This window comes from Lygodium microphyllum, chromosome 18 (genome assembly GCF_053477565.2).
Source record: "Lygodium microphyllum isolate KBCC chromosome 18, Lygodium_microphyllum_v1.1.10, whole genome shotgun sequence".
Lineage (NCBI taxonomy): Eukaryota > Viridiplantae > Streptophyta > Polypodiopsida > Schizaeales > Lygodiaceae > Lygodium > Lygodium microphyllum.
Genome location: NC_141152.1, coordinates 14874302 through 14898815, shown reverse-complemented (window position 1 = coordinate 14898815; position 24514 = coordinate 14874302). Strand labels below are relative to the sequence as shown.

The window sequence follows — 24514 nt, the reverse complement described above, 5'->3', positions numbered from 1 at the left end:
TGCAATTTGCTTGATATTCCTTGTCACCTAAACATTTTAAGAGCCCAATAGAAGCATTATCAAACAATGCACATCGTATGAGAACTAACAGAGTAGCACAAAGCAATCCCTCTATACTCCAACTAGTCTTTCTTGCTTGCCTTTTATCTTCTATTTGTGGAATTGATCACAATACCATGGGCAATAGCATTTGTTGTCTTGCTCATGCTGATAGATATGTTATTTATGCTAAGAAATAGTTTGTGGAGCTCCTCAAAAGGCAATACATTATGAATCTAATCACACAAGTAAACGACAAAAGAGACTATGTGAGCACCTTCACTTATGCATGATTAGCATGCACTTTATATGGTCTACATATTGGACCATTTTGCAAGGTTAGGCAAGAGGATTGAAGTGAGAGTGGCTCTCATTGTGTGAATGTCCATAACAATGTTTTTAAGAGAGGGTGTGTGCTACACATTTTGGAAAATTTTTAATATTGTGGATGAGTTTCTAGCACTAGATCATCTGACTTTTGAATCATCTATCAATCTCAACATACTACTTGCCACATGGAAGCTAACAATGTGTAAGAGCCTTACCCACTTTTCTTTTAATAGCTTGTTTGAGTGGGAGGTTTTTCTTTGGTGTTTTCATGTTACCCTAGAAAGTCACACTTGTTTATTTCAAAGAACAATTGTACTCACTAGTGCAAGTTTGCCTATTTCACATTGTGTAGATGTATGAATTTATTCAATGGTTATATGGGAGAGTTCTGATTGTTGCAAAGCTATCATCAAAATGTAAAGTCAAATGTCTGTGCAATTCCACAACGTAATTGATAAACCAACAAAATTATGAGTTTCCAATAGGACAAACTAGCTTTTGACATAGTTAGTTGACAACATATAAATATAATACACTCCTCTATGAATATAATCAAAACTCTCCCATACACTAAATATGGTTAAAGGTGGCAAAAATCTCTCAAACTAAGACAAAAGAGGAGGGTCATGATATCCCTCATTGATGAATGTGCTACATCATCCTACATCATGAACCTGACATTCTTGGTGTTGGAGGAATCACATGACAATCTTCTCCTTTCTTTCATTGTAAATGCTTTAGTCTCACACCATGTCAACATCAAAAATGGTCACACACTCTTAAAATATGTCATCTCATTATTCCTTTCAAATGATAATCCCCACACTCTCCCTAGGGAAAAACCACCATCTCATGCTTCAAAACCATAGTCAATGAAGAGCATTGCAATGGCAGCAATTTCTATTTATTGAAATCTCTTTGCTAGCATTGATGCTTTGCCATGAACCCTCTTAATACAAGATCAATGCTTTTACGACAATTTTTGGCTTTCGTTGATGCTTTCATGTAGTCCTTATAGGCTCACTGTTTTCTTTTATATTAACTAATTTTTCTTTGCTTGGTTACCATATGTGGCCTCGAAATAAACTTCACATTTAAAAATGGATGCTGCGATGACCAACTAAAAAGTATCACGAATTTCTGCTGTGATCGGTAACGGCAATAAGAACCATTTGCAGAACAAATCATAGAGTGAAGCGTGTCCACACTCCTAATGAGCACCATAAAATCCTTTCTGTAACTGTTAACATTTCAAATACATGTTCCCTCAAAACATCAGACTACCATTCCTCCAATAATGATTTTTCATCACTCAAACATTCAGTGCATTACTGCTGCAGAAACATGTTCCCACAGGATGTAGAACTGCTCATTTAGAAAATTTATGCCCATTAAGCAATCGATTTGCAGTGCAAGTTTAGAAGTACACATTGGCTTCTCAAGCCTCAATGGCCAGAATGCATATCTATACATAATCCAATTTTTCTCTGCTGCAGCATCCTCTGTGTTAGTTGCCCTCCATTTGCACACGATGTCTACAAATAGCCAGTCATGCTAGGCACAGGTCAGAAATATAGAAAACACTATATACCTTATAATGTGTAAACTAGTAAGACAAATCCACTGCCACAAGATGCTCATGTTCAAACTGGAAAGTGGATTAATATATTCCAGCCAGTTCAGCCACGTACCACTTCTTGTTCCACACATCCACATGTACACACACATGCACACGTGCACACACAATAAAACATCAAAAACAGTTTTGTTGCTCAAAAAGCTAGCTAAGTGCTGTGAATCAAAGTATAAACTTCAAAATATAGGTATATCAATACAACGAGTCACACAAACCATGTAATAGTCCCAAACCTTCATGCCAACAGTTTCAAGCGCCCCATTCTTCTGGGACTTGGGCATGTACTTGAAATGGACAATGCTGCAAAGTCATTCAAATACTTGAATTCTTGCAGTCAACCAGAAGCAATTTCAAGTTCCTCCTTAAAATCCGATCCTTATCAAGAAAAAGTCACCAGAGGATTCTCACGTTCAAATACAACATCCTTTGCCTGTGTTTGATACCAAATCGCTCCTATTTACAAGTCACCATAAGAAAAAGTTTTAAGTCCCAGATGTAGCCACAGTGCCAATAAACAAGAAACAGCACCGAGCTACACTACCATGCGTACACTTTGAAGCAATCACAACTGGTAGAAAATAGTCAGACTGGTAACCATTGCTTCACTCTGCTGACACTCAAAGCAGTGACAACTTTAACAAGATCCACATCTTAGTATCCCATCATCTCAGAATATGTCTTGTAAGTGCCAAATTTACAATGATTGTTCTATATGGAGATAGCTACAGTAATCACCATGTCTGCAGCACTTATTTCTTGCATGGAAGAGGCATAGTTGCTGCTTTTTGGGGCGATTCATGGCCAGTATTTGCAGCCGCTTCCACATCTCTTTCCTCTCTTCACTCCAACTCATTGTGTAATCTTGATATAAATCATTCTCCACCCAGACCTTGAGCAGCAGATGATCCACAGTTCGATACAGGCCATGGTTCAAAATCATGCTGATAAAAGGGAGCTTTGCATGCCTAAGCACTCTCACTGCTGAGCTCCATAATGCAAAGACCTCATCATCATTGAGTTCTGTCATTCTCTCCACATGTCTCACTGGAGCAATGGCAAAACCTGATCTCCCTTTAGCATCTAATCTGCAAACAACATGTGTCTGATCTGAAAATTCTTCCAATATACACTCCTTTGATTTCATTTCGAGATCCTGCTCAGGGTACAGTGGTATATTTGGAAAACAAGCTATGCATGCTTCTGGGGCTAATGGTTCTGGCCCAAATCTGTCTTCCCCATAATGCACAACAACTCGAAAACCTCCATAACCATCTCTAATCTTCAAATGGAAGTCTCTCAAGTAGTAATATCTCTCTAATAGACCAACTATGTCTCTAAAAAAGGCAACTGTTTCCAGCTTTGGAGTGTTCTCGATAAAAGTGCAGAAGTCTGAAGAAGGCTGCTTTGCATACTTAAAGGTCATCTTCCTTCCAGGAAAATTTTCTACAGAAAACACCCTTTCACTGATCAGAGTAGAAGGTTTACTGCTGACAAGACTGTCTGGAGGTAGGTATGGCCTCCGAAGAGGCTCCACAGTGCTCACTGAAAGCACAATCAGCCTATTCCCATGCATGCACAAACCTGCAATCTGCAAATGCTTCAACTCAAAATCAATTCAAAAAGTTTCAGCACAGTTTCAAATGCCTCACAGCATTCAAAATGTGCAATTATATGATATTGTAAGTATGTAGTAAAGGGCACAAGAGTGTCCACTGATCCATTACACTAAGGTTAGCATTTTGGTGATGAGACTCAAATATTGTGAGTGTGTAGATGAGAACTCAAAGTCTCGACTTGCAGTAAAGCAGGAGAGTTCGCTGAAAGGTTCGTATTGCTACACATGACTTGCAATTTATCAAAGCTAAAACTGTGACTATAGAATAGAGCTCACACTGCAGAAAATTTGCACCTGCTATCTACAGTTTACATTAACTTTGTGAATTGCCCCTATCTATTAGACCACCTTGTACAGTGAAAATATGTATGCCTATATTCACTAGAAAGAAGCACTTCTAAGAGCAATCGATCTAACTTGATTCCATTATAGACAGAACATTTTTTGGAATTCACATACACCTAAAATTATAGGGCTTGACACATTAGGATAAGCTGAAACCAGCTTTGACATGCAGAAAAAGATGATGCAAACAAATCGCACAATTAGGCACGACCAGTGCCTGTTAAAACTCTCATTTTTCAGTACCCATATTTGCAATGACCGGTAAGACCAGCACAAGCTAACCTCCAATGTCATCGGATGTCTGAACCCCTGTGCCCAAGCAGACTATTGGCCCTCTGTACATGTATTACCGCGGCCGACAACAGACTGTGAATGTGGCCCAAACACAGGGGAGAAAAAGAAAAAAATTAAGCTTTCTCCGGCGATTATGCAGGTACATTTGTGAAACAAGTTAAGGTTCTGCAGGGTAATGAGTGACTAGACAAAAGGATTTCAATGCGAGAATCGACATCATTTCTCTAGCAATCTGGGATTTCCTGGTTCATTATGTTGCTAGACAAGGAGAAAACACATTTCGTCAAGGTGAACTGAGTGGCTAACCTTCTTTGGACAGCTCACGAATGATGGCCTGCGAAGGCTCTTCGAGGTCGGAGAAGAAGTCAGATAGAGGCCGGTAGCAGAAGAGAGCCCGTTCTGGGGGTGCACGTGAAGAAGCGCCATGGCAAGAAGTGGTGTCTATACACAGTTCGCAGCCCTGCCTGCTCCTCCCCCCTCTCCCTCTCTCTGTGCGTCAGATTTTAACGCTCAAGGATGATAGATAGGATGGTCTTTCTTTCGAGTATCTTGGATTGAATTTCTCTTCCCCTTTTTTTTGGCCTAATGGAACTAATAAAATTCCCACATTGTAGATTACGATAGCATCACATGCTTCTGCAAGGAAGTGTCTCCATACCTAGCTAGGCGCCTTTGGGGGCATAAGGTTGGTGCCCCGAGGTGGCGATCGGCAACCCCAACGATTAGTTAGATATGCAGTGCATCTCGAGTAGAAGCTCATGATGTTGGATACTGTAGGGAAAAAAACAAGGGAAAAGAGCCCCTTTCCCGACATAAATAGTGTCAAAGACTAACATTTTATTGGCAATCAATCAATAATGTGTCATCCACATTTTAGCCCCTTCAAAGGTTTGATCATTCAAGAAATGCTACATTTTAGTTTCAACTCTCCTCTCGATTAAAGTTACATAGTGCGAAGTAAAAAATTTAAACAATGAATATAGAGTGAATTGCAAGTTAGAGAATAAGATTTCTTCAATTGCAATAGACTAATACAAAGATGCTTGTGTCCACCCATGCACATCCACTGTGAAGCTTAGATGGAAATCTAAATAGATGCTCGATGAGGAGCTTTAACCTTAGCTAGAAGAACTTCAACTCAATGAAATATAGATAATCGTGGTTTTGAGGGGGGGTCTCCCTTTTATAGCCCACAAAGATGGTCAAATCACCTTAACCAATAACCTCCACTAGCCAGCCATGGAATATTTCATAGAATATTCCCTTCATTGTCAAGTCAAGGGCACTCGCTCCTGAACCCCCACCAAGGGGGGAAACCTAGGATCCAAAATAAGGGTCCATGATAACTCACACACTCACAACTCAATAGAGTGTATATCGAGTTGCAACCAATTTAACTACTCTATCTAACACAAAGGATAGATCCACAAATGTCACATTTTAATTATCCACTCACATGGATGCGATCTGGCATAAAAGTCAAGATCCCACCAAATTTCGAGCTCACACATGGCTTCTCCTCATAATGGGGGCTTTACAACAGTGAGCAACATGGATTAGGAGTGGCACTTTCGAGGGTGGCACATTGAGCATACCTAATGCTCTTTGATCTACATTGAGCTTGAGGGCTCTCCCGCACTCTTACTTCTTTCATTCCCCTCACTAGATCCTCACCTATGTTGTCAAATGAGGAGCACATTTCCTTTCTTGCTTTAAGTTCATATGTTACTTTTCTACATCATATCTCTTAATCACTTACTTGGATTTAGATGGGTGAGAGCTTAAGCTCTTAAAGGCCTTGAAGCATTGAGAGATAGGTTGCATTGCCCCATTGGCATCCCATCTCCATTACATGTTGGGATTTAAATAGCTTGAGCACATGGATGAATTGGAGCATTAAGGGTTTTATTATTTGATTAGAGTATCGAGAGTAACTCATTACCTTGCTTAAGTGAGGAGAGAGTACATCATCATTACACTAGTACAAACAACTAGAATGACTAGGTTCTAACCTCATGAGAAATTTGGATCAAAGTGCATAGTACTTAGCCTACTAAGCAACCTCGATGACATGGATATATGACGCACCAATGTGAGAGCTATGGCGAATTACAAGGAAGTATAGGGCATTGTTGAAGTAAGTTTGAGGTTAGAGTAAGTATAGGGTTTTGATAGTAGTGATATATGCAACATTCTCCATGTATATCATTTTAGTGCATCTCTTTTCCCATTGCTCCATGAACATGAGAGACCTCCACAAATATTTGCCATTATGGAGAATTGAGCTCGTCATCTAGTTGACAAGCAATAACATTTACTATTGTTATAAATATACATCTTAATCTCCTCGTTCTATAGCAATTTATCATTCAACCTAATCTTCATGAAAATATTTTTGACATAAGAAGCATGAAAAGAAGGCAAAAAACTCAATTCACATGGTAGCTTTCAGCTTTTTTTTGCTCAAATACAAGAAGCCAATGAAGAAATAGGCTAGTAACTACCTTCAAAACTTTGAAAAACCCCCCAAATACTATAGTCATCACTTTAAAAGTTACCAGCACGAGCACCAAGGGTAAATGGAAAATCTCCAAAAATTTAGCTATGATGAAGGGAGCCTTTGCACACCATGAAAGGAAATATGGCGTTGGAACTCTCTAAGGGAACGAATGCCCTTACCATCATCTTCAATTCACCTTCATGGTAATTGAATCCATATTATTAGCCCCTTCAACTTTTTGCTCTTATCCCTACAACAAAGCATATATGCTCATCTTTTCTTTCAACTTCTCAACCACTCTGACTTATCCTTCTTCTTTACAACATGATGAAAACCACAAGAGCCTACCAAAATGTATTAGAAATTGGGTTTGATAGACACATGAGAAACTGGTCTACTAGGGGCAATAGGTTGTCCCCTCAATAATATTTTGCCAAGGAAGATTTATGCAAATGCAATCCAATACTACAACATATAGGGGATATACCAACCCCTATAATGATGCAATTGATTTGGGGGGGAGCCCCTTGTCGTTCCTATTACCTTTGGTAGAAAATCATCAGTATAAGCATCGTAGTAAACATTAACATATATTGGCACTTATAGAGATGGTTTTACCAATGGTTGTGTGAAAAATAACGACACTAAATAGCAATGGTTGCAAGAAAAATACTAAGACTAATGCGAACATTGTAATTTTAAAAAATGGGTGGTAGGGCTGCATTCATCTAGCTACATTGGATATGGCAACCAGAATTTGCCATCAATGTAACAAACTACCCTAATTAAGTGATTTTTAGAGACTAGCCAAAAGTATGAGACTATTTAACATATTGCAAACACTTCAATACAACAAATAAAAGGAAATGTAATTGATTAAACATTGTAAAACCTATATATATACACTGTGAATATGAAAAAATACATACATAATCATGATCCCAATCATCGTCCAAAATAACTGTGGTTCCAATAAAACAAAAAGATAAGACCACAAATTATACATAATGTCAATGTCATTGAATATATGTACAATAAATATTTAATCATCACATATAAGGGATGATCACCCAAAAAGAAATAAAGTCATAGTATATACATGGTGGAGGGGAGAGAACAAAGCAAAAAGCAAATATGAAAGGGGTGCACAAGGTAGCCAAACTTTTAAAAAATAGTAGGAGACTGCTCACAACTGCTACTCACCCATCCAAAAGTTTGTTGTGATGCAATGGCTCCTCAAAAGGGGTCTCCACTCAACCAAACAATAATCCAAAGTTAGATACTACATGTTGACAACTAATTTACTAGTGTGTCAAGCAATGATCTCATACTCGTCCACCTCACACATAGAGCTTGTCGACAATGGTGGTCATGCCATGATTTTCTCCATGCACATGACATTAGAACCATGTTAGTGCTTTAAGCAATATGGAATCGATAAATCTTTAATGTTGAAACAAGAGAACTTACAAGATCCTCCAACATAGAGGGCTAGTCGCCATTGTCAAGGTAATGCGTTGGTTCGTGGCCTCCAGGCATGCCCTTATCGTGTCTCTCTATTGCTTCCATCTCTATGGAGTGGAAATGGCCTCATCTTTGATCTTGCTCTAGTCTTCTTAATCTAACTAATTTAGCTTCCCTCTTTTCTCCTTCAAATCTCTACATGCATTATTTGTGTGACATGTTGTCTTGTATCTATTCCATCATCCACCTAATGGAGAATCAGGAGACAATAGATGGAATAGAGAACGCTCAATGCAAGTTCTCAATGGCATACTCCTCAAATGATCTAGATAGATCACTCTAGACCTCTATGATATTGCGTTGGAACACTTACTAGCACAACTCATGGATGTGTAACATAACCCCTCTTCCCCTCATCTATTTTTTGACAATCACTCTAGTATCATCAATGGTAGCAATCTCATATGTGATCTAGCGAATCTAGGAGTACCATATGGGGCCTATGCAAGAGTGCTTTACACAACAGGTGTATCATAAGCAATGGCATCTACAGAAGGCTGGGTGAATTTGGGCATCCTAGGTGAGTGAGTGTTAATGGGCATGGCTAATAAAGTGATGTTGAGAAGGGATCACGACATCTGTGTCTCCATAGCACCCTTCTGAGCTACATGTACTAGAGTTACCTACACCAAATCCACCTTCCCTAGCACCTAGACGAGGAGTATCAATGCAACGAGCAATCAACAACATCTATGTCTCTAGAGCACCTACCACAACCACCCTTCACACTTGACATCTAGAGAAGGCTGGGCGAATCCAAGCATCTTGGGGGAGTGAGTTTCAATGGGCATGGTTAATGAGGTGATGTTGAGAAGGGATCACAACATCTCTATCTCCATAGCACCCTTTTTAGATACATGTACTAAAGTTACCTACACCAAATCCACTTTCCCTACTCCCCAACTAGAGCTAGCTAGGGGTACCAGTGCAATGAGCAATCAAAACATATGTGTCTCTACAACACCTGTCATAACCACCCTTTGCACCACCACACTAGAGTGAGGAGACCAAAGTGATGGAGGGGTCATAGCATGTGTGTCTTTGTAATAACCATTGGACTCATCCTCCATAGCACCCCATTAGAATGAAGAGTACTAAATCCACTCTCTATAGCTAGTCTAGACCAATTGTTATGCCTTTTGGAGACCAAAATGTCTGAGCATATGGACACCAAATGCATGCTCGTGGGTAAGCATTTCAAAAAGAAAAACCATCTCCACTACCCCCTACCTTGCCAATTGAATTGAGGATGTCTTTATCTCTTTCTGTTAGATGCACTACATTAAGTCCAACAACTTGTAAATAATGTATATCTAGAGTGAGAGAAACCATGATTGTGATGGGTAATATGCAATGTCATATTTGGATCACATTATTTATAATGATTGAATACAAGAAGCACTTAATCTAAATATCTTGGTAAACACATGCCTAAGACATATTGTGCCAATCATCCTTGATAAATGTCATGCTAAGAGACTGCATCACACTTGTGGATGTGCAAATGGACTTAATAATTTGCTTCACCTTGCACTCCTCTATCATGGACAAAACCTAAGGAGCATGAGGTAGTTAAACATGACCATTTGATTTGGTCTATGACCAATACACCTCTATGATATTAATCTCTTTCAAGTCCATCCTTGCCCCTAGTACCACATCCCTCTCCCTTGTGATGTGGTCCCAGAACAAGCTACCAACATGCTAGATGCGATCCAAAATATGATTGATCAATAGTCGAGTCCAATAGAATAGCTCACAGAAAATGGAGAACTTGCCCCATTCCAATTAGGAGTCCCTCATACTTGCAAGCCTTAGTTCTACAACATACTCTACCTGTGTATTAGATAGAGCCGTGCATTTTTTCACCATAGACATCTGAGAAATAACACCTCCATTAGAGGTGAAGACATAGCCAAAGGTAGACTTCCTATTGTTTGCATGTTCTGCATAATCAAAGTCAATGTATTCCATGACTCCTATATCTTGGCCATCATATTATATGCACATATTTGCAGTGCCCTTAAGGTACCTCATGATACCCTTCACAACATTCCAATGCCACTGGCCAAGTGTAGCTATATAGCATGCCACAACTCCCACTACATAGCCTATGTTAGAACAAGTGGCAATCATGGCATACATCAAGCTTCCCAATGTGGATGTGTAAGGGATCTTGGCCATCTCAACCTTTAGCTCATCAGGCTGCAGACAATCAAGCTGACTAACCTTCACATGAGAAGGCAAAGGATAACCAATAAGCTTAACATCATGCACATGAAACCGCTCAAGAACATTCTAAATGTACTCCTAATGCAGTGAGTAAATGAGCCCCAAGAATATTCAAGGCATATCCCATGATTTTCATCTCAAAGCTCTTCTTGAGCTCATGTTTCAAGACATCTAGCTCATCAAGAGCACTCCTAGCAATCAACATATCATCTGCATAGAGTACTAAAATCATAAGCTATCGTCACCGGCCTTCTTTGTGTATAAACATGTATCCATATCATTATGGGTATATCCTTGTGAATGCATAAAAGTTTTAAGCTCATGGTACCATTTCTTAGGTACTTGCTTAAGGCTATAAATGCTATTTCTCAACTTGCACACTAGGTGTTCCCTACCTTTTTCCTCAAAACCCTTAGGGTACTACATATAAATCTCATCATGCAAATCCCCATGTAGGAAAGCCGTCTTGACATCCAGTTGATAAAGGTCCAAATCTAATTGCTCAACTAAGGCCAATACCAAGTGTAGGGTAGTCATCTTGACTACAAGAGAGAAGACTTCATTGAAGTCAACACCATGCTCCTACTTAAAACCCTTAGCAACCAATATGGCCTTATATGCTGCTGACTTGGGATATTCATGGGTACTCTTCAACTTGTACACCCACTTGCATGGCAAAGCACGCTTACTAGGAAAAGGAACCAAATCCCACATATGGTTTTCCTATAGTGAGTTATACTTTGACTACATGGCCCTCTCCCAAGAGTGACTATTATCTCTATGCATGGTCTCACCATAGGTAAGAGGCTTACCAACATCTGTCACTGTAACATAACCCGTGGAGGGCACAAACCAATCAGGATGACATCTATCTCTACTAGTAGACCACCTTAAAACAAGCTACGGGGCCTATACATCCTATCTAATATCACGGTCATGGGCCATTAGAGCATTAGCTAGTGCAAGCTATCTAGCTAGTTATATAGTGATAGGAGGCTCCTCTTGAAATATCACCCTATTTACCTTAACTACCTTCTCAGGCTACTTATATATTTTCTGCTCGTGAAAAACAACATCATGGCTACAAATGACCTTCTAGGCCTATGGATCCCATAGGTGATAGCCCATCTCACCTGCATCCCCATAACCAAGAAATATGCATTTTACTTAGGATCCAGCATATTGTGCTCATCCTTGGAAACATGGCAAAAAGCCTCATAACAAAGACATGCAAATGAGCATGTAATGGAGATTTTCCAAACCATACATCCTCTACAACCTAATAGTTTAGAGCAACGGATAGGGATCTATTAATCAAATGTACAATAGTAGTAACTATCTTAGCCTAAAAGTGTTGTCGTAAGTCTAGCCCCTCTAGTTAAGCATACTACATACTCTCTCCTGAATTGTCATGTTCATGCACTTAGCCATACCATTCTGAGCCATACATCCTCTACAACCTAATAGTTTAGAGCAATGGATAGGGATCTATTAATCAAATGTACAATAGTAGTAACTACCTCAGCCTAAAAGTGTTGTGGTAAGTCTAGCCCCTCTGGCTAAGCATACTATATAGACTACAGACACCCTCCTAAATTGTCATGTTCATGCACTTAGCCATACCATTATGAGATGGGGTGTATGGGGTAGTCAACTGAAGCTTAATGCCCCTCTCATCATAAAACTACTCAAAGGCTTTAGATATATACTCATCCCCAATATCAAATCATAGCCATCTCTGGATATATGCATATTAATTTTCAACAAAGCAAGCCAATACTAAAACATAGCTAATACTTTCGATATATCCGATCTTTGGGATATGCCCATACCTTATATAAATAATCATAAATGAAAGTAAGGAAATACTTCGCACCACTTAACAACTTGCAAGGCATAGGTTCATAGACATCAGAATGAACAATAGCCAGAGGCTCACCCATGCACATCATGCCAAACTTCTTATGCAAACTACATGTCTACCTCCAATAAAAATAATGATCACAAGAATCAAAACATTTATAGTCAAGGGATGGAAGATACTACAAACAGGTGGGCATTTTCATTCCCTTTAATGACATGTGCCCAAGGGATACCATAACAATATATGCAGTAATGCAGCCACTATCAAAACATGATCGATAGTACCAGATACAAGTAAGGGATAAAGAGTGTTGGACTTGGCACCTTGTTCCACGACAAGATTCCCTTGGGTCAGCTTCCAAGAAGAATCCCCAAAGTATACAAAGTAACCTGCATCATCCAACTATCTAGCAGAGCGTAGGCTTTTAGTCAAAATTAGAACATGCCATACATCATGCACAATAAAGATATTGCTTGAAGCAAATTGCAAATGTATATCTCCAGTACCAACAATATCAAATGCCAACCAATTTGACATATTGTCATGCTATGATAGGAGTGGAGCCACTCTCGACGAGGGAAAACATGAAATGAATCCCCTGAATCAATCAGCCAACATTAAGAATCGGTGGACGAGGCACCAATTAATTGTGAAACATCAAGAGAATAAGTTGTAAGTATGTAATCATCATCAAAATCAATCTAGATGACATTAATATTTTCAATCTTGATGCTAGCCTTACTGGGGACAATGCTACAATCATTATTTTTTTCCTATGCTTTACCCTTTTCCTTGTCCTTGCACTTGTCATCACACATTTTATGGCACTACATTCGAATATGACCCTACTTCCCACAATAATGACAAGTCAATGCAAACTTATGGCCATGAGACTTACTATGAGACTGTCCATGTGATTGAGAACAAGACTTATGAGAGTCTCTCCCATGGCATTCATTACTACTCTTAGCATTATTCCCTCTAGCTGTCAAAGCATGAGAGCTACGAGAAGCATCAACATTCTTTTTGTTAACCTCTTCACTCAATAATGCACCCTCTACATCTTGCAATTTCAAATCAACAAACATTTGCACACATCACAGTACGATAAGTGGCTGAAAATGGAATGAAACTCATTTAAGTGGGTAGACATGAAAGTACTCTCCATACAAAGGTCCATAAGTTACTTCAGCAAATATATCTTAAAGGCACGGCTTTGCTTGACATAGATATCACATATCTTCTCCCATAATTACCAAGTGGTCTGCCCTTCAAAGACAACATTATAGAAGATCTACTTAGAGAGTGAAAAATGATTGTAAATTTGCATAACTCATCCAATTCAACCCAATCCTTTGTCACAAAGGGTTCAGGCTTTACACCCTTGTGTCTCAATGGCTTAATCTATAATTTCTAGACTAAAACTTACCATGTCTATGCCTTCTAATAGTTGTAATTAGTGACATCCAATTTGTCAATGTTAAATATAGCATTATCGTTTGATACACCAGCCATCATGCCAAGAAATGAAAGCATAGTATAAGAAGATGGGTTGCTGTAAATTACTACAAATCAACCCCAAAATTACAACTAATGCAAGGGCTAAGCAAGAGAAACTACCAAAATAGTGAGTTGTTCACTAATTGCAACCAACGAGTTGTCAAGACAAAGCATTTTCTCTCATAAACAATGCTAAAAATTGTAATTATAGCATGGTGAAATAAATACAACAATAAATCCAAAACCAAGTGTGGGCAAGCGATCCAAAAAATCCAAGCTCCAACTATGAGGTATATCCTATAACAAATGGGATATGTACAAGCAATTAGCTGGTACCAAGAACTATCAAACTCAATGTGTCAAAGAGAAGGTACATCCAATGGGCATAAACATCATGCATATAGTAGGTTTCAATAATAGTTGAAGAGAATTTCCAAATGCACAACTAGCTAAGCAAGGGTAATGAAGCTTAATACATAGCCCAGCAAGGTGGATACATCATTGACAACAGATTGATATAGATAGGTGCTAGGTCCAAAGTAAGAATCAAATCAGCCCACTAGGCAAGTAATTGAATCCAAGTAGCATCTAGAGAGCATATACATCATATGAAAGCCCCATTGTCCCAATGAAGTAAGCTCAAGCTCAATTACAGAAGTCCAAAGCTCAATGTGATGATCCAAGTGTCAAGTAGGTCCCATTGAAGGAAAATCAAAAGATAGATGAGCACTCAAGCTCAATACATGAAGTACATAAGTATCCAAAAGCCAAGATGCATCAAGACCATACATCCGGGAGCAATACATATAGCCAATCTTCAAGCTCGTAAAATAGAATCTCTGAAGTACCCAAAGCATAAGGCCAATGCTCCAATACATATAACCAAGCTTAAAGTTGATTTCCAAGGCAAACCATAAGAACATTTAAGCGTATCTCAACACTAAGAATCATTGGAACCAAGGAGTAGAGTTGAATGACATCAAGACATAAGAGGCATAAAGCTTTGGTTATCAAAATAGCATGCTAGTTAACTGCATTATAGTAGTAAAAATTTGTCAAAGAGATGATCCAATGCAAGTGCAAACAATCCAAGCATCACCTCAATATATCCCACAATGGTCTGACATCAACTTATGACTATACGAGCATCAGTAGAGTCAAGGCATGAGCTACAATCTCTAGTAGAACAATGTTATTGATGCATACCACCAAGTCTAATACTGTTTATAGTAGATGATAGTGGTTGGGGAGCTCAAACTATGTCCAAGAATCACAATGCCAATGCAAGGGAGCTTTAGGATGATTACCAAGTTAGTTTAGAGGTCATAGGAGCTGGAGGAGATGCCAAATCTAATTAGGAATGGGACAACATGGCTGTAGGCACAATCACACTACTTGCTATCCTAGTTGCTACTACCAATACTAAACATCCTAAAGCTCTACAGGGGCACTCTGAAGTTCTCAAGCAAGCCTAAGGAAGCCCTAACACAAGTGCAAGAAGGTCGAGAAGAAGAGGAGCATCAATGCTTAAGCACCTCTTCAAGTTGAAGCCATGGTTGCCATGAGTGAAGTGTTAAAGCTTTTCAAATCTAGGCTGAAGTCAAGTTGATGAATCTTCTCAGTTAAGGGCTTTGATACCAGTTGAAGGGAGAAGGTAGAGTGAGAGCATGAGCAAGCAGAAGCAATGGCAATAAGTCCGAAAAAAATGGGAACAACCGCCAAAAGTCCAAGGCACAGCCACCGAAGTCTGGAGGAGTTAAAAGCAAGAAAGCGCACCCTTTAAATGCAAAGGTGCTCTCAAATCCTTGTAAAAGAGCACCATGATCCCTCCTGTGCAAATTGTAAACTTAGAAGGGCGGTAGGACTAGCTAGGAAGTGAAAGAATGGAGAAAAAGGGCCTAGGCCATGGCCGGCCATGTAAAAATTGAGGATGACCACCAATGGGAAGTAGGGCATGTATATAAACTTGAAAAGTGAATGATAAGCTCATTCTTGTGTGTGTGGCAAAAAGCTTCTTCTCTTCTTCTTGCCTTCTTACTTGTGCTTGAGAGAGGGAGTGAGTGAGCATGAGGGAGTGAGTGTGTGAGAGTGAGGGACCGAGGAGAGGAAGCTCCCCATCTCCTCTCTTCATCTTCTTCTCTTCTCTACTCTTTTCTTATCTCACACGGCTATGGAGGGGAGCTTGTTGGAGAGGGATTGAGGTTGCTTGAGCTTGCCTCAAGGATCGTGGAGCTACCGGCATGCACGGGAGAGGAGGGTACTTGATCGGGCATCGAGGTAAGCTCACTACACCCCATAGGTAGGGAGGGCGGGTCGGCTATGTGAGAGGTAGCCATGGCCGCTCAGCTTGAAATGCTTGACCAATAAGCGGTCCGTAGGTCTCGGGGGTTGAGCTTGTAGCTCCCTTTATTTTGGTTATGTTATCGGGACCGATGGAATCAAGCCTTGAGGGCCATGCACTTCGAATCGAGCATAGAGGTAGGGTTTTTAGCCCAAACCGGTGCTTAAGATAGATAGAATATTTAGGTGGTTTGATCTTCGGAGCAAGTAAGTACTTTGGTTTGTTGTTGAGTAGGCAAGTAGGTAAACCAACCTTAGCCACTGTTTTTTATTTTTGTTGCGCTTGGATAGGATTAGGACCAAGGAAATAGGAAAAACAGAAGGGTTTTTTGCTGCTGAAAACTGGGAGAAAGGGGCATAAAATCTAAATCTTGAGTAGATGGGTGCAAGAGGGGCAACCATAAGGTTGAAGGAGATTTGAGCAAGGCAATAAGAGGCTCAAAAGGTCAAGGGAGGCCTCATTTTGCAGTCAGACATCAAGAGAGAGAGAGCTTGAGAGAGAGTGTGTGAGTGCAGGTACAGAAGGGGTTCGATCCAATCGTTTTACTGTCGCCCAGCCATTCCAGGTATTCCTTGACCTTCTCTGAGTTGTTCTTGTTTGATATGGAAAGTTGGAGCTTGTACCAGGACCCCCACAAGTAGCATTCATCACTCGCAACTGCGCCGCAACAAACGCAGTCGGAACAAGCTGTAGGTGTCTGATTCCCAGAATCAGACACTCGGACTGTCTGACTCTCGGAGTTGGACCACCTGTGGTCCGATCGGACGCACCACCTTAGACTCGGACCAACTACGCAATTGGACCATTCGACTCTACCAGTCGGACCCTACCACGTGGCAGTAGGATCCATTTTTAGACTCGGACCCACCCGTCCGATCAAACCGCCATCAGACAGTCGAACCAACTCCAATCGCGGACCAAGACTAGGATTGGACTGTAAGAAAGCAATTAACCATGGAATGAAATCTAACTGAAATTGAAAATTAACTAAGCTACAACAAAGAATTAACAAATCTATTGCACCAAGACATCCTCATCATGTATTAATGGTTGGGAATTCCAGAATACATGACGGCCATGGCTGAGTGCTTCATAGGCTAAGAAGAAGCTAACTCCAAGAAGATGGTAAAGCCAAGATTATTGAATGATCAAAAGATGTCTTGCCTTTGGCCTCTAGTCCCTTTTATTCTAACTCCCTTTCCAAACTTAAGGCCTGTTCACACATGTACACATAGGCTAGGGCTGAATTTACAAAGGCTGGAATTAATCCAAGGTGCAAATATTAATGTTGTATTTTCCTTCATGACAAACCATCCCGTCCTGAAGATGGTTTTGTCCTCAAAACCAAGAAGTAATGGACTAAATCCAAGTTAAGGATGATAGTAATCGTGCCCATTCATCTTCCAAGTGATAAGAAAGCACTGTCCATGTAAAGAAGATCTTTTTGCATGCCAAACTGTGAGAAAACTGGCTGCTGTCCAAACAGGGCTGATTCACTAAAACTGCCATAACTTTTGATATATTGGTCCAAATGAGGCGTATGAGGTGTAGAAACGAAGTATACACTCCCAAGCATCACCCCATAACATTAAAATCAAATTTTGATGAAGTCAGGACAATTTTATTGTCTGTAGAAATTTCATACAGCAAGCTGTCTCTGCACAGTCACTGCATACTGCATCATATATCATCCTGTAATAACCAAGGAAAGTTACTGACATAAGTGGATGGTTGCCAAGAAGACTCTTCAATGGGCAAATTCTTCCACTTAATGAGATACTCAATGAGAGTACGATTTCTGAGAACTTTCTCTCTCTTTCCAATAATGCTTTCAGGTTCATATATGATCAGTCCTGCCTCATCCAATGGTGGTAACTCTTCCAATACTTGTACATCGGGCCCAACATACTTCTTCAGCTGTGAAACATGGAATACATCATGTATTCTAGTAGAAGATGGTAGCTGAAGTTTATAAGCAAGCTCTCCAATTTTGTCCAAGATCAAGTATGGCCCATAAAACCTATGAGCAAGCTTATTGTTCCCACCCTTTAATGAAGCATAATGCATCTTGGGTACTTTGAGAAATACCCAATCTCTAACCTTGAAGTCTAAATGTCTTCTTTTCTCATCTGCATAGACCTTCATTACCTCTTGTGCTTTCCTTATGCTGTCCTTGCATTGCCTCATGGGCAACTCCATTCTTTCCAACTCTTCCTTTGCTTGTGGGTTGATGTCTTCATGGAATAAAACTGATGGAAGTTGGACTTTATACCCATAAAGAGCTTCAAACAGAGACATCCCAATGCTCATGTGGTGCGTGTTATTATAGCAAAATTCAGCAAGGTGGATCCAACGATCCCATGAAGCTTGTGTGTCATGACAATAATGCCTAAGGTACACTTCCACCCAATGATTGACTCTCTCCGTTTGCCCATCAGTCTGAGGGTGATAGGCCGTGCTAGGAGTGAGGAAAGTACCCATAGATGAGAATAGACTTTTCAAGAAGTTGCCCATAAACTTCGAATCACGGTCTGATACTATTCTCATAGGCATACCATGTAGTTTGAACACACCTTCCATAAATTGCTCGGCGACTTGCCTTGCTGAAAATTGGACTTTACTTGGGATAAAGTGGGCTGATTTGGTCAATCTATCAACTACCACATAGATACTGTTCCATCCATGACTGGTAGTAGGCAATCCCGTTATGAAATCCATGGAAATATCTATCCATTTGCCCGTAGGTATGGGTAAAGGCTGAAGTAAGCCGGCTGGTAATAGAGTGGAATCCTTATTTTGCTGACACTCCAAGCACTGAGATACATACTCTTTAACATCTTTCCATAGACCTTTCCAATAGAAGCTTTGATGAACTCTATCAAATGTCTTGAAAAGGCCCAAGTGACCAGCCATTGGCGATGAATGCATCTCTTGAAGCACCTTCAGCTTGAATTTACTGCTGGGAATCAAGTGCACTTTACCCTTAAACCATAAGAGGCCATTATGCACTTTAAAATTAGGAAATTCACCATCACACCCTTGCTGTAATTTTTGTAAGATATGGGCAGCATGCTCATCAAGCACATATTCCTCTTGAATGTCTTCAATCCAATCCTTATAGATGGTAGACACAGTAGATAGACTGCATGCCCACATTCTTGATAACGCATCAGCCACCACATTATCCTTGCCAGCCATGTATGATATTTCAAAATCATATGATTGCAAAGTGACTAACCATCTCTTTTGCTTGGGAGAAAGATTGGGCTGTGAGAGAAAATATCTCAAGACCCTATGATCGCTTTTGACTTTGAAGTGTGTCCCATAGAGGTAGTGGTGCCATTTCTTGATTGCATCTAAGATAGCAAGCATCTCCTGCTCATAAACATGCATCTCTCTCTCTTTGTCATCAAATTTTCTACTCTCAAATGCAATGACACCATGCTCCTGTACCAAAACTGCTCCCAAACCTCTACCACTGGCATCTGCATAAATGGTAAAAGTCTTGGAGAAGTCAGGGCAAACTAGTATGGGTGTTGAAACAAGCAATTCTTTCAGCTCATTAAAGCTCTTGTCAGCGATCTCATCCCAAAAGAAGGCCTCCTTTTTCAGCCGATCAGTAAGAGGAGCTGCAACATGAGCATAGTTCTTCATAAACCGTCGGTAAAAGGATGACAAACCAAGGAACCCTCTTAATGAAGTGGCATTGGTTGGTGTAGGCCATTCTTTGACGCACTGAACCTTCTTAGGATCCACTTTGATTCCATCTTCTCCCACTATATGACCCAAGTACTCAACTTCCTTTGTCATAAAAGAGCATTTAGTGGCCTTGGCAAACAGTTTGTGTATCCTCAATATGTCAAAGACCTCTTTTACATGCTGCAAATGGTCTTCTTTATTCTTGCTATAGATCAAAATGTCATCAAAGAATACCAAAACTGTTTTAAAGAGCAATGGCTGAAGTATCTTATTCATGAGAGACTGGAATGTGGCTGGAGCATTTGATAACCCAAAAGGCATAACCATAAACTGGTAAAGACCCCTCTCCGTCCTGAAGGCTGTTTTAAATTCATCCCCTTCCTTCATGCGTATTTGATGATATCCCGATCTCAAGTCAATTTTGGAGAACACCTTGGCATCCTTCAATTCATCTAAGAGATCATCTATTCTAGGTATTGGATACCTATTCTTGATAGTGACCTTGTTGAGATCGCGGTAATCAATGCACATTCGAAAGGAGCCATCGTTCTTCTTCACAAGAAGGACTGGAGAAGCAAAAGGTGATTGGCTTGCCTTAATGAGACCCATTTCCAAAAGCTCTTTGACTTGGCGTTCTACCTCTTCTCTTTCCACTTTGGAGAGGCGATATGGTGGTTTGTTGATGGGCTTTGTATTGGGCAGCAAGTCAATGGGATGATCCACTTCTCTTTTGGGAGGAAGAGAGGTAGGTGGCTGAAAAATATCATCATATTCTTTCAGCAATTTACAAAGACATGGGTCCATATTGTTGGTAGGAGAAGAGGGCTGATCCTCTTCAATCTTGGAAAGAAAAATGGTGAACATACATGCATTTGCATTTATCTCTTTCTTAACCTTCTTGGGGCTGATCATCTCCATTCTTTTCTTTTCAACTCCATGTAGTGTTACTTGATGTCCACACCATTTAAACTCCATTTCCATGTTGTTGAGATCCATGGTAAATCTGCCCAAAGATTTCAGCCAATTGCAGCCAAGTATTATATCAATGGGACCCATTTCTAATGCAATTAGGCTCACCGATGTAGTGCACGATTGCTCTTCTCAAAATTTCCATTTGCCACTTGGATTTTGAGTGATGTAGGCATTTCATGCGTATTCAATTTCAGCCCATTGAGTGACTTAGCATTAATGAAGCTATGTGTACTTCCCGTATCAATGAGTATATGAGCGGTCCTTCCCTTGATTTGACCTTTAAGGCGTAGGGTAGTATCCCCTCTTGAACCACTCCATGCATCACTTGATATGGCACATAGCGATGGATGTAAATCAGTCCATGAATCATCCAAATAATGACCGCCCGGGTTGAAAGGAAACCCATCCATCAGATCATAGAACTCATCATGGACATTCTCTTCATTTTCATGCGCCTCTTCTTGAGTTGTTGTGACATCAAGCTGAGCCAAGCTTCCTTCAATAGATTCAACATCGGAATCATCCTCGATGATCATGCTAATCTTCATATTTTTGGCCTTGCATTTGAACTTATGATCGGGTGACCATTTCTCTCCACATTTGAAGCATAGTCCTTTAGCATACATATCTTTGAGCTTGTCATTCGATACATGTTTGCCTTGATTAGGGGCTGAAGTTTTGGCACTTATATCAGTTCTCTTTCCATCAAATCTATTTTCAACATTAGGTCTGAAATTACTGCTTTGTTTTGACCCAAAAACAGTAGGAAAAGTGGGTATCTTGCTGTAGGTATTGCTGAAAGTATTTGATGGCTTCCCAATATGCTGAAAATCAGTTTTAGCATGCCCATAATGGCCTAATGTCCTTGGAAACTGCGTAGGCTGAAAAGAATGCCCTGTTTTTGGCATTTCTGCCCATAACGTTCAGCCAATTGAATGGCAGCTTGTAGGGATGTAGGATTCATGGCTCCAACTTTGGAAAAGAAAGAGTAGGTTCCAAACCAAATATGTATTTATTCAACTTGGCACTATCGGAGACCCCATGAACATATATCGAAAGGTTCAAAAACTGATTTGAGTACTCTCTAACCGAGAGACCACGTTGCTCAAGTGCATACCACTTCTTCTCTAACCGCTCTTTTTCAATAGGGGAAACAAAGACTTCAATCATAGCATTTTTCAATGCATCCCAAGACAAGAAGTCATGTCCCATCCTCGCCATATATCTCCACCAAGTGTGAGCATAGCCTTCTAGATGAAGGGCTGCAAATTTTACTTTGGCATTCTCGGGCCTTGGGTAAAGGGAAAAATACATCTCTAACTTGTCAAACCACTCCTCCAACTCCGTGGGTGAAGGGTTCTCTCCCTTGAAGTTTGAGATAATTATTTTCTCCTTGTACTCTCTCTCGTATTGAGGAGGTTGTCCATTATGGTGCTGCTGCCCACTATGGTGTTGTGGCCCAAAAAATTTGCCAAAAGGTCCTTGCCCAGGATATTCATTATTTCCATGCCCTTGTGCATAAGGAGTTTGCTGTCCATAATGCATACCATGACTTTGTGGCTGGAAACTATGTCCTTGAGGCTGAAAGTATGTGTTGCTCACATTGGGAGGTTGTCCATGGTTCCCTTGAGGTTGTCCATGCATATATGAGTTGAAAGGTGGTTGTTGCCCATTATTTTGCTGATTCCAACCATGATTTGACATGGGACTTGGCCTATTGGGCTGCACTTGAGTAGAGAAATTATGTTGTGGATGTCCAAAAGCATTTGGGGCTGAATTCACATGTCCATGTGGCTACCCATAAGAGTTTGGGGCTGAATTAACATGCCCTTGCTCATAGCCACCAACATTTGCTTGAGGGTAAAATTGCTTGTAGAAAGAGTTGCACCCATGGATGTCTTCATCATGCTTTGAGTTTGTTTGCACTCTCTCTTGAGGATCTTGCCCATGTGGCTGAAAGTGACCCTTTTGTTGATGGAATTGTGGCTGAAGTGAAGTGGGCTGAACAAAATCCTTAGCTTTAGATAACTCTCCAACTTCAAATTGACCTACCACCTTAGGAGTAGGTGGTTTAGGTGGTTCTTCAGCCATATGAGGATGTGGGACATTAAGACTAGCTGTAGGCAACATTTTCTCACCAAGAAGTGCTACAAGCTTGTCAATACCCAACCTCATACCCTTGAAGCCTGATTTCATATCCTTTATGTCATTTGACAATTGTTGAAAACTATTTGAATTCATTGAGATATGAGACATCTTTATGGGTTGATTGGTAGGGGAGTGGGTGGAACTTGCATCGACCTCTTCGTTCTCATAATGCATTCGGTAAATGGCATCTTGAGAAGTGTCATGTTCACCCCTTTCCTGTTGATGTTCACCCCTTTCCTGTTGATATTCCTTCAATTCTTCATTGATAGTATCCAAAACAAGGTCTCTCTTCGTATTCCTAGCCATGGGTTGATTTCTGTCCTGAATTTCCTGCAGTAGAAAAACTTGATTATCTTCACTTCTAGAGCTTCAAATTACGAGGTCTTTGGCTCTGTTCGAAGCTTGAAGAGTCTTCTATCCAACGAGCTATCAAGTGCAGAAAATGGATGAGTACAAAAATTTCTGTAAGGGATTTTCTGTTGCTGTCTGAAAATTCCTGCAGGAAGTGAATACCCTGTTCTAGTCAATTAATGACTTGTACCATCAATACCAAGCATGTACCAACTTCATAACCCTGTAGGAGAGTCTCATACATCTGCCCATATCTGTCCAAAACTTTAATGCTGAACCATAGTGTCTTTACCATAGGATGCATACATTTTACTGTAGCCATATGTCTTCATACATTTGCCATTCATTCATGAGTACCATACATTTGCCAATATCTCAAGAACTCACTGCCCATAAACTCATGTTGTAGGCTGATTTCAAGTGCCTTTGGGATTTGTACCTGCACCTAAACTTGAAAATGCGTGGGATCCGAGACCCGAGGGGTTTGCAAAGTTCCCTCTCGAGCCGGGTTGCGCTCCCCTTCAGGATCCTCGTCGGTAGGGGAGGGTCACCTCTCTTTTGTCCTACCAACTCGCCCGGCATCCACTTTTCCTCGTGGGCATGTACATGGCAAGTGAATTCTAGCTCTAAAAATCAGTATGATATGCATGGAATAGGAAGGAAATACAATTGCCTTTCATTTGCCCTTTCATGATATGCAAGATTGGAATTGAAAAGGCTGAAATATAAATGAGAAATGGAGAGGTATTTACCTCAGCAGTGACTCACTGCTTACAAAGCTTTTCTCACTTACCAATTGGGTAATGATTTTCTTATGATCAAGAGGCAAAATAGGCAATCAATTTCATGTCAGGGTTAGGCAATAAAGATTGAGTAATGAAGCTCAAGAAATTACTGATTTCAGTGAATGAAAGTAGATGGGTAATGCTCATTCATTATGGAAGAGTTTGAGACATTTAGAGTTGGCCATTTCAGTAAATTGAAGAGGTTTAGTAAAGACAATGACTGACATAACCTATAGGCTTCATGTAATGCATTAGGCTATGAATGAAAGCTTCATTAATCCTCTTATTTCTCTTCAACAATTGGAAATGAGATCAGCAATTGGATGTAAAGAGAAATTA

General features: G+C 40.2%; 1 protein-coding gene across 1 annotated transcript; it reads right to left on the bottom strand.

Annotated features, from left to right (window-relative positions):
* Positions 1-2574: 2574 nt before the first annotated feature.
* Positions 2575-4924, bottom strand: LOC148020615 (uncharacterized). The gene is made up of 2 exons (XM_087698407.1): positions 4566-4924; positions 2575-3593 (listed from the first exon to the last, which is right to left on the bottom strand). The coding sequence occupies exons 1-2, from the start codon at positions 4683-4685 to the stop codon at positions 2700-2702; spliced, it is 1014 nt and encodes a 337-aa protein (XP_087554533.1). The 5' UTR covers positions 4686-4924; the 3' UTR covers positions 2575-2699.
* Positions 4925-24514: the final 19590 nt, after the last annotated feature.

Excerpts from the sequence above, each read along its gene's own strand:
- LOC148020615 (XM_087698407.1), bottom strand. The coding sequence starts at position 4,685 with ATGGCGCTTCTTCACGTGCACCCCCAGAACGGGCTCTCTTCTGCTACC. Across the intron at positions 3,594-4,565 it reads TCGTGAGCTGTCCAAAGAAG|ATTGCAGGTTTGTGCATGCA; the intron begins GTTAGCCACTCA and ends AAGCATTTGCAG.